Here is a 15,970-nt window from a genome sequence, read left to right as displayed (position 1 = left end):
AAAGAAAGAAAGGAAAGGAGGAGGAAGGAAGGAAGGAAGGAAGGAAGGAAGGAAGGAAGGAAAGAAGGGGAGAAGGGAGAGAGGCAGAGGGATTGATAGCACACTGGGAGAGGTGAGGAGTGGTCTTGCCAGACTTCGGTGTGGATATGGAGAAAGCAGGAAGCAGGCTGTCTTAATGCCTAAAAAGGACATAAAATGCTCAGCTTAAACATGAATCACTGAGCGTTTCTCATCTTTTTTAATATTTAAAACTGCTCTCGGGAGCCTGCACCAGTCATTAAAGCTCGCTGGTTAAGCTGCACACACTTTCCCCCGTGCCTTCCTTCGCAGGTGACGAGACGAGAGCGTTTCATCTCTCTTCTGCTCCCCTGCCATTGCCATCACCGTCTCTGTCCTAGCCTGTTTCTGAATAAGAAAGTCCCTTTCTGCTTTGTGTAATTTCTCTGTGGGGTTGAGTGGGGTGGTAGCAGAAAAAGAGCAGTGGGACTAAAATGCCTCACGCTCTTTCCTGTTTCACCCACACCTTGGAAAAACAGACTTCGTGTTTTCATCAGGGACGACAGCATGAAGGGAGACAGTGAGCTTGGGTGATGTGCGCTGGGACAGAGACAGCCCGCATCTGACAGCTTTTGGCGCAAACTCTGGAGGGGGGGGGGAAGGAGAGGGAGAGAGAGAGGGAGAGGGAGAGGGAGATGGGAAGAGAGAGAGGGAGAGAGGGAGGGAGAGGGAGAGGGAGAGGGCAAGAGAGAGAGAGAAAGGGAGAGGGAGAGGGGGAGAGAGAGACAGAGTGAGAGAGGGAGGGAGAGGGAGAAAGAGAGGGAGAGAGAGAGGCTTAGCAATACTGGTTGATGAGCAGGGTGCTGGGTGAGATAATTGATGATGATAATGTTGGTGATAATAATAATAATAATAATAATAATAATACTAAGGTTGGGGAGACAGCACCTTGGTTCTGCAAAAGACAGTTCTGCCTGAGGCTCTGACGTCCCAGGTTCAATCCCCAATACCATCATCAACCAGAGCTGAGCAGGGCTCTGGTGTCTGTCTCTCTCTGTCTCTGTATCTCTTTAAAGTAAAATAAACAAAATCAAATAAAAAATAAAACTGGGTTTGTTTCTCTTTCTGTGTCCTAACAACAGAATTCACTGATGATATATATGTATGAAACATCTTGAGTGTCTTTAAAATTTTTTATCATCTTTATTTATTTATCGGATAGAGAGATAGAAATTGAGAGGAAGGGGGTGAGAGAGAGAGAGAGGAAGAGAGACAGAGAGACACCTGCAGCCCTGCTTCACCACTCGGCAAAGCTTTCCCCCTGTAGGTGGAAACCGGGGACTAGAACCCCAGTACTTGTGCACTATATCATGTGCCTAACCAGGTGTGCTTAACTAGGCGTGCCACCACCCGGCGCCCATCTCAAGACTCTTTAATTATAAAAAAAATCAGCAGCCAAAGAACTAACCGACACCCCAAAACCAGTCTTCTCGCCAATAAAGCACTCATGGGCACGTGTGTACACATGCCCCCACCCTGTCCCCCGTCCCCCGTCCCACGCCAGCACGGCTGTGCTCCCCCAGGCTGCCGGCTTGGAATAACGCAAGTGCTTGGCCACCGAGCCGCTGTCCCCAGCCACACAGAGAAAGACTACTCAGTTCTGAGCAAAGCCGACAACCTGAGCTTTGGATGCGGATGGAGCTTGAGGGACCGAGATGAACAACACAGACCCATCGCAGAAGGACGGATATGGGACGCCCAGCCTCCCAGAGGGAACCCAGGGGACCAACAGGGTGTCATGGAAGCAAACTCTGAGTCCTCATCTCTGCAGACCCTGGGACAGTGACCCTGCTGTGGGGACCACGCCAGCGGCGCTCAGGGCGTGACCGCCATCCCCCCCCTTGTCCCCAGCGTCCCTGGGGTGTGACAACCCCTGCATGTCCCCAGCGTCCTGAGAGTGCGGTCCTCCCTCACCTCGCGTCCCCACGGGGGCTGTCGCGTCTCTTACCCGTTCTCAGGGCCTCCCTCAGCACAGCCAGGTACTCCTGGGGCTCCTGGGCGGTGGACAGCTCCCAGCAGGTGGGGGGCAGCTGCAGGGCATGGAAGAGGGGGGCGGTGCTGGGCACCCCGCACAGCAGGGTCACCGGGGTCCCCGGGGGCCGCAGCAGCGCCCGCAGGAAGCGGCCCTTGGGGGGGTCCAGGCCCCGCAGCAGCCCCCCCGACAGCACCAGCAGCCTGCAGGGGCAGTCGCCCAGCCCCGCCAGGTCCCGGGGCGCCCAGCTGGCCAGGGGGTACAGCCACGAGGCCCAGGGCCCCCACTCCCGCTGCAGCAGTGTCTGTAGGTACTGCGCCCAGTCCTCCGCCTCCGACTCGAACAGCACCGCCACCCGAGGGGTCTCTGCAGGGGGAGAGAGTAGAGGGGGCCGTTGGGGACCTGCATGGCCCTGCTCCTTCTTTCAGCTTCACCTGCCTCCTGTGACAGGACAGAGAGGTGGGGAGGAAAGGGGGAGAGGAGAGAGGAGAGAGGGAGGGGTAAGGGGAGAGGGAGACACAAAGAGGAGAGAGAGAAAGGTGGAGAAGCAGAAAGGGAGGGGGATAGAGAGGGAGAGACACAGAGAGAGAAAAACAGGAGAAGGAGGAGGAGGAGGAAGAGGAGGAGAAGCACAAAAGGCTGAGAAGAGAGCACCCTTGGGTGCCCTGGAAGCCCGAAACAGGAGGCTCTCGTGCCTGGAAAGCCCCGTCAGAGTAGTGGGGTGTCTGAAGCCTGCGGCCCGGCCTGCCGCACAGAGCCCAGGAGGTGGTGGGCAGACCCTGTCCTGTCCCCCTCAGCCACAGCGTCCTCCCAGGCCCATGACGGTTTAGGCAGGGTGTCAGGCCCGGGGTGTTGGTGTCACCCCTTCCAAAGCCCGGGTGGGAACAACTGGTTGCAGCAGTGACACTCAGGACCTCGTCCCCCGCCCGAGGGCTTTCCGGGGGCTGGGTAGCAGCTGGAAGTGTTGGGGTACCTGGGGGAGCAGGGGCGGGGTCCCTGTGCGCCTGGGGCGGGGCCACCCTTGTGAAGGACTGTCCTCACTGCAGGCTGACTGCTGCAGGGTTTGCTGACCCGCGGCTGAGGGGCCTCAGCTTGCCATCCTGCTTACTTCCTGAGGGCCACCTCTGTCTTTTTTTGCCTCCAGGGTTATTGTTGGGGCTCAGTGCCTGTACCATGAATCCACTGCTCCTGGAGGCCATTTTGTCCCCCATTTTTGTTGCCCTTGTTGTTGTTATTATTGTTATAGTTGCTATATTGCTGTCGTTGTTGGATAGGACAGAGGGAAATCTAGAGAGGAGGGGAAGACGGGGGAGAGAAGGAAAGACAGACACCTGCAGACCTGCTTTACCGCTTGTGAGGCAAACCCCCCCCCCCCACTGGGGAGCCGGGGGCTCGAACCAGGTCCTTGCATTTTGCGCCATTGCGCTTAACCCGCTGTGCCACCGCCCGACCCTGCTACCCCCTTCTTCTACCCCCTGCACTCCAATGTCCCCCAGAGCTGGCCAGGCTCTAGTGGGCGCCAGGCTGATGGGCTTCCTTTCGCTCTGACTGTGGCTTCTCAGCTGTGGGGACAGGCACCCACAAAGGTTATTTTTGTACAAATGCAAAACCTTCAAACAAATCCTTCCAGGCTTCACGGAACAACCTCGTGAGAGCAGCCATCTCTGCTGCTCAGAGAAAAATGAAGAGGAAGACAACCTGCTACTGGCTGTTATTAGACGGCTTGGCACCAACAGCGAGGGGGGAGAGGGACAGACAGACAGACAGAGAGAAGGGGAGAGAGACAGAGACAGAGAGAAGGGGAGAGAGGAGAGGGGGAGAGGGACAGAGAGACAGAGAGACAGAGAGAAGGGGAGAGGGACAGAGAGACAGAGAGAAGGGGAGAGGGACAGAGAGACAGAGAGAAGGGGAGAGAGACAGAGAGACAGAGAGAAGGGGAGAGAGGAGAGAGACAGAGAGAAGGGGAGAGAGGAGAGAGACAGAGAGAAGGGGAGAGAGGAGAGGGGGAGAGGGACAGAGAGACAGAGAGAAGGGGAGAGAGGAGAGAGACAGAGAGAAGGGGAGAGAGGAGAGGGGGAGAGGGACAGAGAGACAGAGAGAAGGGGAGAGAGGAGAGGGGGAGAGAGAAAGAGAGACAGAGAGAAGGGGAGAGAGAAAGAGAGACAGAGAGAAGGGGAGAGAGGAGTGGGGGAGAGGGAAAGAGAGACAGAGAGAAGGGGAGAGAGGAGAGAGACAGAGAGAGGGGGAGAGAGGAGTGGGGGAGAGGGAAAGAGAGACAGAGAGAAGGGGAGAGAGGAGAGAGACAGAGAGAGGGGGAGAGAGGAGTGGGGGAGAGGGACAGAGAGACAGAGAGAAGGGGAGAGAGGAGTGGGGGAGAGGGACAGAGAGACAGAGAGAAGGGGAGAGAGGAGAGGGGGAGAGGGAAAGAGAGACAGAGAGAAGGGGAGAGGGACAGAGAGACAGAGAGAAGGGGAGAGAGGAGTGGGGGAGAGGGACAGAGAGACAGAGAGAAGGGGAGAGAGGAGTGGGGGAGAGGGACAGAGAGACAGAGAGAAGGGGAGAGAGGAGAGGGGGAGAGGGAAAGAGAGACAGAGAGAAGGGGAGAGGGACAGAGAGACAGAGAGAAGGGGAGAGAGGAGTGGGGGAGAGGGAAAGAGAGACAGAGAGAAGGGGAGAGAGAAAGAGAGACAGAGAGAAGGGGAGAGAGGAGTGGGGGAGAGGGACAGAGAGACAGAGAGAAGGGGAGAGAGGAGAGGGGGAGAGGGACAGAGAGACAGAGAGAAGGGGAGAGAGGAGAGGGGGAGAGAGAAAGAGAGACAGAGAGAAGGGGAGAGAGAAAGAGAGACAGAGAGAAGGGGAGAGAGGAGAGGGGGAGAGGGACAGAGAGACAGAGAGAAGGGGAGAGAGGAGTGGGGGAGAGGGAAAGAGAGACAGAGAGAAGGGGAGAGAGGAGAGGGGGAGAGGGACAGAGAGACAGAGAGAAGGGGAGAGGGACAGAGAGACAGAGAGAAGGGGAGAGAGGAGTGGGGGAGAGGGAAAGAGAGACAGAGAGAAGGGGAGAGAGGAGAGGGGGAGAGGGACAGAGAGACAGAGAGAAGGGGAGAGGGAAAGAGAGACAGAGAGAAGGGGAGAGGGAAAGAGAGACAGAGAGAAGGGGAGAGAGGAGGGGGGAGGGAGCGAGAGAGAGAGTTTCTTTTTGCTGGGGCTCAGTGCCTGCATTCGAATCCACTGCTCCTGGAGGCCATTTTTTTTCCTCTTTTGTTGCCCTTGTTGTTTATCATTATTGTTATTATTGTTGTTGTTATTGCTGTCGTGTTTGTTAGAAAGGACAGAGAGAAATGGAGAGAGGAGGGGAAGACAGAGAGGGGGAGAGAAAGACAGACACCTGCAGACCTGCTTCACCGCCTGTGAAGCGACTCCCCTGCAGATGGGGAGCCGGGGGCTTAAACCGGGATCCTTAACGCTGACAGAGTCACACAGGCTCCTGTGCTAAATGGGCCAGGTGCATGGGGTTAACAGTTAATTCTATTGATATTTCCTCTTCAGGTTTGGGAACTACTCTCTGCCCTGATCCAGCTTTCTTGTCCTAGTCTCAACTCTGACACCATCTTCCCAGACAAGACTTTTAGCCCACCTGCATGTTACCTGTTGGTCTCCAGCAAAGATTATTTAAGACATCAGCTCTTAGGGATATAGACTAAACTAGACTTCCTAGCCTCCTTCCACTCAAAGGTCCCTAGTTTCAGCTTCTCTATTTCCACTTTTTGGCTTCTGTTTATTAAACAATTTTTCCTGCTATATATCTTACTCCTTTCAAACACCAAGTTACAGATGCCACCATGACACCACCCTGACTTCCCTGGGCAGACGCCCTCACCCATGTGCCCTGGAGCCTCCCCTCCCCAGAGCCCTGCCCCACTAGGGACAGACAGACACAGGCTGGGGGTGTGGATCCACCTGCCAACACCCATGTCCAGCAGAGAAGCAATGACAGCAGCCAGACTCCCATCTTCTGCTCCCCATAAAGAATTTGGGTCCATGCTCCCAGGGGGATAAAGAATGGGGAAGCTTCCAATCGAGGGGAGGGAACATGGAGCTCTGGGGGTGGGAACTGTATGGAATTGTACCCCTGTGATCTTACAACTTTGAAAATCAATATTAAACCACTTATAAAAATTAAGAAAAAAAAAGAAACGCAGTGTACAGACATGTCTGTGCAAAGCTGGGATTTTTCTTCTGGGCTTCTGGAAACAAGTTTGTATTTGAAAATCTCACCTAATTAGCCCTTGAGGAACAGCTGTAACTTCAAGGCCTTCGCAGCTGTGAGCAAAGCTGAGTCATAGCAGATGCTGAGAGGTGAAGGACCAGCTCATTCTGAGGAGCTGTCAGTGCCCCACCAGCAGGTCTGGGTGAAGTCGTCAGCCCCTCAGGGACCTCTCCTCTCCCCTCTACCGTTTCACAGCCTTTTATTTATTTATTTTGACAGGACAGAGAGAAATCGAGAGGGAAGGGGGAGATAGAGAGGGAGAGAGACAGAGAGACACCTGCAGTCCTCTCCACTGTTCATGAAGCTTCCCCCTGCAGGTGGGGACTGGGGGCTTGAACCCGGGTCCTTGTGCATGGGAACAGGTGCAATATTAAACAGGCACACCCCTGCCTGGCCCTCCTCAACCCTCTTTATCACTCTACTGACCAGGCCTCAAATTTGGCAGATTCCACCAGAACCACAGGCCGGCGTCGGGTGGGCAAACCCCCAGAGGCAGCTTTCTGCAGCCAGCCGCACCCCTGCCCTATCTCCCCATGAAGCCACCGGATGGTCACTGTGACCACAGACTGTGAGCGACAGAGGGACGAGGAAGCCACACCTGTCGCCTGAGGGCCCTACTGGCAGGAAAGGGACCTGGACTTGGCAGACCTCCTAGTACCCCCCAAGGCCTGTGCCACACGTCCCCTGCAGGGCTACTCCCCGCTGCCCCACCGACCTCTCTCCCCGCCCTCCCACTGATGGACAGCAAAGCTTTCTGGAATGTTCTTCTCCTCATCAGGGGCAGCCGTGCACAAGAACACTGTGCCCAGCCCCTCGAGCTGCCCCAGAGCATGCTGGGATGCCATATAAAGTGCGGGGTGTGGGGACCCCAGACCTCGGGCAGGCTCCACACGGCATGTCCAGAAGCCCAGGCAGGCAGATCAGAAAGCCAGTGTCCAAGAGCATGTGGACACACCATTCCAGGGACACAGGGCTGAGCTCAGGGCCCTCAACTCCTGTCCCCAACGGAGAGGGGCACGGTCACTGTCTGCCACAGTCACTCACGGGGGGGTGGGTGGGTGTCACTGCCCCACAGCAGGGGACGCTGCCGCCCCCAGGGGCCCTCCCCCAAGGCCTTCTGGGAAGGCAGTGCTTTCTGGGCACTTCTGAAGGCCACTCACGCCCTGAAGGCACTCTGCTAATTCATCTGGAACTCAGAGCACAGGAGCACTCAGAGCGGCTGTGCTTCTCTCCCAGGCCGTCACGGGCTGCCCCTCTGTGAAGTCACAGGGACCGTGCGTGGGGATGCTTCAGCTGGAAAGAGGCGACCCTGGGGGCTGGGCCAGCATGCATCCCTGTTAGGTGCATCTGCAACCATGCTCAAGGACCCGGGTTCAAGCCCCCACTCCCCACCTGTAGGAGGGAAGCTTCCCAAGTGGTGAGGCAGGGCTGCAGGTGTCTGTCTCTCTCACACTCCCCATCCTCTCTCAATTTTGCTTTATGCTATCAGATAAATAAATATTTTAAAAAGAGGTGGCTGAAGAAAGGCCTCTCCTAAGCTAGGGGACAGGTAGGAAGGTCTGGAGGGAGTGGCTCAGCAGAGAAAGAGGCCCCCGGGGCCCAGGGCCAGGCACACAGACACTCTGAGGGAACATTCTGGAAGGGCAGACACCGTCCAATGAGGACACGGGCAGCCGGGTCAGGACCGGGGTGGAGGGGTGTGAGAAGGAAGAGAAAAAAGAGAAATAACACACCGAGGACCCACCCAGCCTCTGGAGACACGTCCTCAGGGCAGAGCTAACTTCCTGTGATGAGGGGAGGGCAGCGAGGGGGCGGAGTGAGGAGCACAGCCGAGCAGCAGGGCTCACACTGCACCTGGCACACGGCCAGCCGGATGCAGCCATGGCTCCCCACCTGCGGCGGCGGCGGCAGCGGCGTCGGCGGGGCAGCTTCTCAAGTAGTAAAGCAGACTGCAGGCGTCTCTCCTCCTTTCCTCTTAATGTCTTTCAGTCCCTACCAAAACAATTTTTAGGGGCCAGGCAGTGCCACGCCTGGTTAAGCACACATTCCGGTGCACAAGGCCCCAGGTTCGAACCTCCTGCTCCCCACCAGCAGGGAGAAGCTCCACAGGCAGTGAAACAGATTTGCAGGTGGTCTCTCTGTCCCTCTCCCTTCTCAATTTATCTCCAGCCAATAATAAACAAAAAGATCTTAAAAATTAAATGCAATATTAAGATATATTTTTTTAAGTAAAAGGAAAAATAAATAAAAGGAAAATGGATGGCAGAAGCAGTGGCTTCATCACACAGGTCCCAAACGCCAGAGATCACCCCAGTGACATTTTTTTTCAGATTTTTTTCCCTTTTTGTTGCCCTTGTTTTTTATTGTTGTTGTAGTTATTATTGTTGTTGATGTCGTCGTTGTTGGACAGGACAGAGAGACATGGAGAGAGGAGGGGAAGACAGAGAGGGGAGAGAAAGACAGACACCCGCAGACCTGCTTCACCGCCTGTGAAGCGACTCCCCTGCAGGTGGGGAGCCGGGGCTTGAACCCGGGTCCTTGTGTGTTGTGATATGTGAGCAATGCCTTCTGACCCCCTTAAATTTTATTTTCATAAGCAATGAGGTTGGCCAGTTTCTTTCTGTGACTTTTGGGTCTGTCTCTGGGGCATCAGGGATCAAAGTCAGGGCCTCACACATGTGAGCCATGAACTTCACCACTGAGCTTCACCCCTGCTTTTTTGTTGTTTGATGACCTTTAATTTTTTTTTAATTTAATTTGTTTGTTTAGGCAGAGAAATTGAGAGGGGGAAGGGAGACAGAGGGAGAGAGACACCGGCAGCCCTGCTCCACCACTCAAGACGCCTCCCTGCTGCAGGTGGGGGGCAGGGGCTGGAGTCGGGGTCCTTCGGCAAGGTAACCTATGCACTCAGTCGCCCTGTCCAGCCCCCTCTGGGTATCCTGATGAAAGAAATTCAATCTCCAAATGATCTGAGGGCTCTTAAATAATCTGCATCACTACTGGCCTAGTGTCAGCTTGACGGGGCCAAATGTCAAAATATCTGCAAAACCACTGACCCCAGGAAGATGCTCACAAGCTGTTCAGACACCCACCGCAGAAGCACCCACCCTCCTGAATATTCTTTTTTTTTTTTTTTTGCAGTGAATACTCCTGGCTGAGTTTTCCCTTCTTTTCATCTCAGATAAACTGAGACAAAGAGAGTGAGAGGACGGAGGTCCCCACTGTTCAGCTCTGCCATCCCTGACGCTCTCCCAAGTGCCGCTGGGCTCACTTGCACTGGTGCCAGGGCTCAAGCCCCGGGTGTCAAGTATGATGAGGCATGTGTCCCAGTCGTTGGGCTATCTCTTGGTCCCCCAACAGTCTTCCATTTAGAATTCTCTAAAGGCGTGGTAGGGGGTGGTAGCATAATGGTTCTGCGAGCAGACTTTCCTACCTGAGGTTCTAAGGTTTCAGCCAGCCAGAGCTGAGCAGTACTCTGGGGGAATATACACATATTCTAGTTTCTTGGGGGTGAATGACTCTGAAAATGTCTAAGAGTTCTAATTCCCTTGTTTCTCTGTTAATTTTCTGTCTACAGGATCTGTCAAGTTGAGGTAATGGAATGCTGAAGTCCTCTCCTATGACCGTGTTGCTGTTAAGATATCACTGTCGCTCTTTCAGATGTTCCATGTAGTTAGACGGCTTCTCCTTGGGTGCACAGACGCAAATAATGGTTAAGTCCTCTTGACTGATCCTCTAAGCACTAAGTAATGTCCATCCCCACCTTATTTATTTTAAGGTCTAGCATGTGTCATGAGCATAGCTGTGCCCGCCTTTTTTGTGGGCCATTGGCTGAATGGTAGTTTTCCACCCTTTCAGGTTGAGTCTGCGTTTGCCTTGTTGAGTTAGGTGGGATTCCTGCAGACAACATACGGCTGGGTTGTGTTTTCTCTCTCATCTCCCTACTGATTCATCTCCCTACTCTGATTCATCTCCCTACTCTGTGCCCTTTTAATGGGTGAATTGAGGTCATTGAACTTTATTGAAATTATTGATTTAGGATATTTTAATGCCATTATTCTGACCTTTTAGAGCATTCTAAAATATGACATGTTTATGGTGGTATTCTGACTGTTTATAGGAGACCTTTTAGAACTTTTTTCAGGGCAGGCTTGGTGATAGTTGATTCCTTCAACTGTTGCTTGTCTGAGAAGGTTTTTATCCCTCCGTCTAGTCTGAACGACAGTCTGACAGGAAAAAAGTATTTTTGGCTGAAAGTCTTTCTAAATATATAACAATAATTCTGAATGTACTTCCCGAACCCCACGCCACCCACGCGCTGCATGACCTTGCCCTCAGAGGCCGCCTCTGCTTCCCCGCCTGTTTCCTGTAGCAGGTCCACCAGTGTCCCCGCTCAAGATGCCATGTGGCTGGAATTAGTCACTGGAGTGTGTGTGGGGGGGAGACAGATGGGACCAGCTTGTGCCCCACGTCGCTGCAGGGCCACTCCCTGCTGCCCAGCCTCTCCCTCTCTGCCCCATCACCTTCTCTCCCCACTCTCCCACTACTGGACAGCGAGGCTTTCTGGAATGTTCTTCCCCTCACCAGGGACAGCTGCACACAGGAACACTCTGCCCGCCTCCCAAGAGCTGCCCCAGAGCATGCTGGGATGCTGTGTCCAGGCCTTGGGCAGGCTCCCCACAGTGTGTCCCTAAGTCCTGGCCAGCAGAGCAGAAAGCTGGCGTCCAGGGGTGCATGGATTCAGGGCCCCCAGGGACACAGGCTGAGCTCAGGGCCCTCAGCTCCTGTCCCTCGTGAAAAGGGGCACGGTCCCTCACTCCATACCCTCTCAATGTCTCTCTGTCCTAACCATAAAATAGAAAGAAAATAAAAAGAGGAAATAGCCACTAGGAGCAGTGGATTTTCTACTGCAGGTCCTGGGGTCCTGCAACAACACTGGTGGCAATAAAAACAAAACTGAAAACAACCACCACCACAACTACTTAAAGAAACACTCGGACTTCTTTTCTTTCTTTCTTTCTTTTTAAAGAAGATTTTAATCTTATTTAGTATTAGATAGAGACACAAAGAAATTGAGAGAGGGAGACAGGGAGGGAAAGAGACAGAGAGACACCTGTAGACCTGCTTCAACACTTATGAAGCACCCCCCCCCCCCCCGCCGCAGATCAGAACCAGGGACTTGAACTAGGGTCCCTGAGTACTGTGATTGTGAGCACTTAAATAGGTGCCCCGCCACCTGGTCCCTCCTCTGACTCCTTTCCCAGTGGTGTCACTTTCTCTCCCTCACACCCGGGTGGGCAGGGCACCTGCATCCCGTGAGCCGCCAAGGGGCCACCCTTCCCATGGACCCAGCCGTCCCCCTGAAGGTGTATCAGAATGTTTCTGGCACAGGTGATGGTTCAGTGCTCAGAGGGCTTGGGACCCCAAGCGAACACCAAGGGGGGCGGGTTCAGGTCAAAATGCCCCCTGCACTTTCCAGCAGGGCTTTCTGACAAAGGGGGAAGTCCCCCACCCCGTGGCAAGAGTTATTGTCGAGGACACGGAACACAGAGAAGACTATTTGGAATGATGAAAAGTGACTTCTTAAGCTCGGGAGCTGCTCTCTGCCCTAATCTGGCTTTGTAGCCCTGTTATTAGCTGTCAGGCTCAGTCAAAAATTACTAGATTCACGGGCCTCTCGGAATATACCTAAAGTAGACTTCCTAGCTTCCTTCCACACAAGGGTTCCTACTTTCATCTGTTCTATTCCTACTTTTTGGTTCCTGCTTATTAAACACTGTGCTGTGTTATATCTTACCTCCTTTCAGTCACCAAGTTGCAGATGCTGCCATGATTCCATCCTGACCTCCCTGGGCAGACACCCTCAACCATGTGTCCTGGAGCCTCCCCTCCCCAGAGCCCTGCCCCACTAGGGACCGACAGACACAGGCTGGGGGGGTGGGTCCACCTGCCAACACCCATGTCCAGCGGAGAAGCAATGACAGAAGCCAGAACTCCCACCTTCTGCTCCCCATAAAGAATTTGGGTCCAGACTCCCAGAGGAGGAGAAATGTCAGGGGAAGATGACCAGAGGCTCTGAACTCCAATTCGCCAGGACCCAAAACATTTGTCACCAAGAACCTTGCTTTTATCCCATCTCTGAAAGGGACTTGAATCTGGAAAACTCCAGAGGAAGCCAGGCAGTATTTCTCTTATCTGAGCAAGAAGAGGACAAAATAAGTGACACTCAGAAGTAATAACAGGTGTAGGTGTGACTTAGGAAGGAAGATAAGGCACAGCCACAGGAGAAAACGGGCAAAAATATATAGATAGACACAGCTATAGCTATAGATAGATAATTACAAAGTTTATCTGTGACCTTGGGAGAACCACTGCAGTTTCCAATGGAAGGGATGGGGACACAGAACTCTGGTGGTGGGAATGGTATGGAGTTATCTAACCCTGTTATCTCATAATTTTGTAAATCAATATTAAACCACTAATAAAAATTAACTTAAAAAACAGGCAAAAAGGAGCCAGGCGGTGGCGCAGCAGGTTAAGCGTACATGGCACGCAGTACAAGGACCGGCATAAGGATCCCGGTTCGAGCCCCCGGCTCCCCACCTGCAGGGGAGTCGCTTCACAGGCGGTGAAGCAGGTCTGCAGGTGTCTGTCTTTCTCTCCCCTCTCTGTCTTCCCTTCCTCTCTCCATTTCTCTCTGTCCTATCCAATAACAACGACATCAATAACAACAACAATAACAACAATGACAATAAACAAGGGCAACAAAAGGAGAAAAATGAATAAATAAAGTTTAAATAAATAAACAGACAAAAAATAGACCTTCTGTTTATGCTGGACCTTCTGTTTATTCCTTAGTGCCAGGTCTGGAAGGCTGACAGCCCCATGGACTCCTGGAGGTCTGTGGGTGTTGAGGTCTGTGGGTCTGAGGTCCCAGGTTCAATCCCCAGCACCACCACCATCCAGAACTGAGCAGGGCTCTGATCTCTCTCTTTCTCCCACTGAATAAATAAACTATAAAAAATGCTAAAGACCAAGGTTTAATCCCCCAACCCCCACCTGCAGGGAGGAAGCTTCATAAGCAGTGAAGCAGGGTTACAGGTGTCTCTCTGTCTCTTTCCCTCTCTATCTCCCCTTTCCCTCTCAGTTTCTTTCTGTCTGTGTCAGCAGAGAGATTCCTTTAACACTGCAGAAATGCCCCAGGAGCCATGTGAGCTGTGTCCCTGAGGCTGAGGAGGCTGCTGGGCTGTTCTCCTGTTATGGGGTGTGAGACCCTGCTCAATGCCCCCTCCTCCCCAGAGCCTTATTCTAGAGCCAATACTCCTCCTCCAGTGTGCCAGGGACTTCAGGGGTCCTACGCCCCAGGCCTGTACCCTGAGCCCCCACCTCTGAGCACACAGGAGTGGGGGAGGCTCAGGTCCCAGGGTGCAGGTCTGGAGCCTCAGCAGAGCATGGGGACCAGGCAGGGTGTGAGCCAGCCTGTGCAACCCTGCACTCAACTTGGAGGGGAGCTGGGGAGCAGGGCATCCAAGGACCAGGGCACCCAGAAGCTGGGAGATACCCTGGGAAGGGCTCCTGGCACCCCATCCCATTGCTGATGTCTGTGGACCTGGGGCCACTGCACTCCAGGGCCCCCCAGCTCAAGCCACTGCAGACCACCATCTCCCCTGCACCCTTCTCCAGCAGCCTCCCCATCCCCATCCCCAGCTCACCTGGGATCCTGGGGCTGCAGGGGGGCTTCCCCCAGCCAGGCACAGCTGGTAGCATCCCTGAGCAGCAGGGCAAGTGTCTGCACCTTGCCGGGTGCCTGCCTGACCTCAGGAAGGCAGGGGCTGGGAGGCCTGGCCGCCCTCAGAAGGAAGGTTGAGGAAGTGAAAGCAGCAGAGCACAGCCCCTCCCAGCAGGCAGCCCCAGCGTGCAGGGTGCAGGGTGCAGGGTGCAGGGGGCAGGGGGCAGGGTGCAGGGGGCAGGGGGCAGGGGGCAGGGGGCAGGACTCAGGGCTCTGGGCTCAGGGGCTCAGGGGCTCAGGGGCTCAGGGGCTCAGGGGCTCAGGGCTCAGGGACTCAGGGCTCAGGGCTCAGGGCTCAGGGGCTCAGGGGCTCAGGGGCTCAGGGCTCAGGCTCAGGGGCTCAGGGGCTCAGGGGCTCAGGGGCTCAGGGGCTCAGAGGCTCAGGGCTCAGGGCTCAGGGCTCAGGGGCTCAGGGGCTCAGGGGCTCAGGGCTCAGGGCTCAGGACTCAGGGACTCAGGGACTCAGGGCTCAGGGCTCAGGGCTCGGGCTCAGGGGCTCAGGGGCTCAGGGGCTCAGGGGCTCAGGGGCTCAGGACTCAGGACTCAGGACTCAGGACTCTGGACTCTGGACTCTGGACTCTGGACTCTGGGCTCAGGGGCTCAGGGCTCAGGGCTCAGGGGCTCAGGAGCTCAGGGCTCAGGGCTCAGGGGCTCAGGGCTCAGGACTCAGAGGCTCAGGGGCTCAGGGGCTCAGGGCTCAGGGTTTCAGGGGGCTCAGGGGCTCAGGGCTCATGGTTTCTGGGGCTCAGGTGCTCAGGACTCAGGGGCTCAGGAGCTCAGGGGCTCAGGGCTCAGGGTTTCAGGGGGCTCAGGGGCTCAGGAGTTCAGGGCTCTCGGCTCACGGCTCACGGCTCACAGCTCAGGGCTCAGGGGCTTAGCCTCAGGTCTCTGGCACTGTGTTCTGGACCTCAGGGGCTCAGAGCTCAGGGCTCAGGACCAGACATGTCTCTGAAGCAGCCCGTGCAACCCTGCGCCCAACTTGGAAGGGAGCCATGGATCAGGGCATCACAAAACCAGGGCACCCAGCTGCTGAGGGGCCAAGGGGGTACTCTGTGCAGGGCTTCTGGCATCCCTCCCATCTCAGATGTCTAAGGGCCAAGGCCACTGTACCCCACACGCCCCCAGCTCTCCACTGCAAACCACATCTCCCTGCACCCCTCTCCAGCAGCCTCCCTGTCCCCATCTTGGTGTGAAAACTTACAGGTGCACTAGAGCTTGTGAGTGGACAGGGTGTGAGCTCCGACCTAAGGTATAAAACCTTGCCAGATGGCACACCTGTGCCCTGCAGACAGCTGACTGCTGGGACACCCCTGGTGAGACGGGGGCAGACAGGGGCCTGGGGTGCAGGTGCAGACCCACACCTGGGCAGTCCTTCCAGGAATCCAGTGTGTCAGAAAGCAAACCACCGGGGGGGGGGGGGGCAGGCCCCATGGCAGGAGCCTCTGCCGGCGCACAGCACACATGTCCCTGAAGATGTGCTCTCTCCAAGACTGGGACAGGAAGGAAGAGGCACGAGGACCGGCCATGTGGTCCTCCAGCAAGCGGCTGAGCTCCAAGGCCACGCCAGCTTGCCCCATGAAAGACGTGCCCCTCACAGCCCTGTGCAGGGACGCTGTGTGGAGGGTCAGCCTCTCTGTCACAGGAGTGAAGGGCGACCTTCTTCTGGCTGACCCAAGGAGTCCTGGAAGCACTGGGACCAGTCTCCACCTCGCGCTCGGCACTGACCTCCCAGCAAAGGGGCGTCAGTCCGCACACCTGAGCCCAACTCTCTCGTCTGCAGGTGGACTTTGGGGAAAACACATTCACAGAGAGTTTATTCAGCTGTGGAAGATGAGGTTATTTGACTGCAACGGCTGGGGAGCAGCTAGCTGTTCCGTTCATCCTG

At 55.2% G+C, this 15,970-nt stretch overlaps 1 protein-coding gene across 1 annotated transcript; it reads right to left on the bottom strand.

The window, feature by feature from the left end:
• Positions 1-1,971: 1,971 nt before the first annotated feature.
• On the bottom strand, positions 1,972-14,132 carry BANK1 (B cell scaffold protein with ankyrin repeats 1; the record flags this gene model as incomplete). The annotated part of the gene is made up of 2 exons (XM_060172427.1): positions 14,009-14,132; positions 1,972-2,395 (listed from the first exon to the last, which is right to left on the bottom strand). Coding segments are annotated over exons 1-2 (479 nt in total), but the record flags the coding sequence as incomplete, so codon positions are not given.
• Positions 14,133-15,970: the final 1,838 nt, after the last annotated feature.

Source organism: Erinaceus europaeus, chromosome 2 (assembly GCF_950295315.1).
Source record: "Erinaceus europaeus chromosome 2, mEriEur2.1, whole genome shotgun sequence".
In the NCBI taxonomy this organism is placed as follows: domain Eukaryota; kingdom Metazoa; phylum Chordata; class Mammalia; order Eulipotyphla; family Erinaceidae; genus Erinaceus; species Erinaceus europaeus.
The sequence above is the reverse complement of the archived record's forward strand: the minus strand, read 5'-3'. Positions and strand labels throughout refer to the sequence as shown.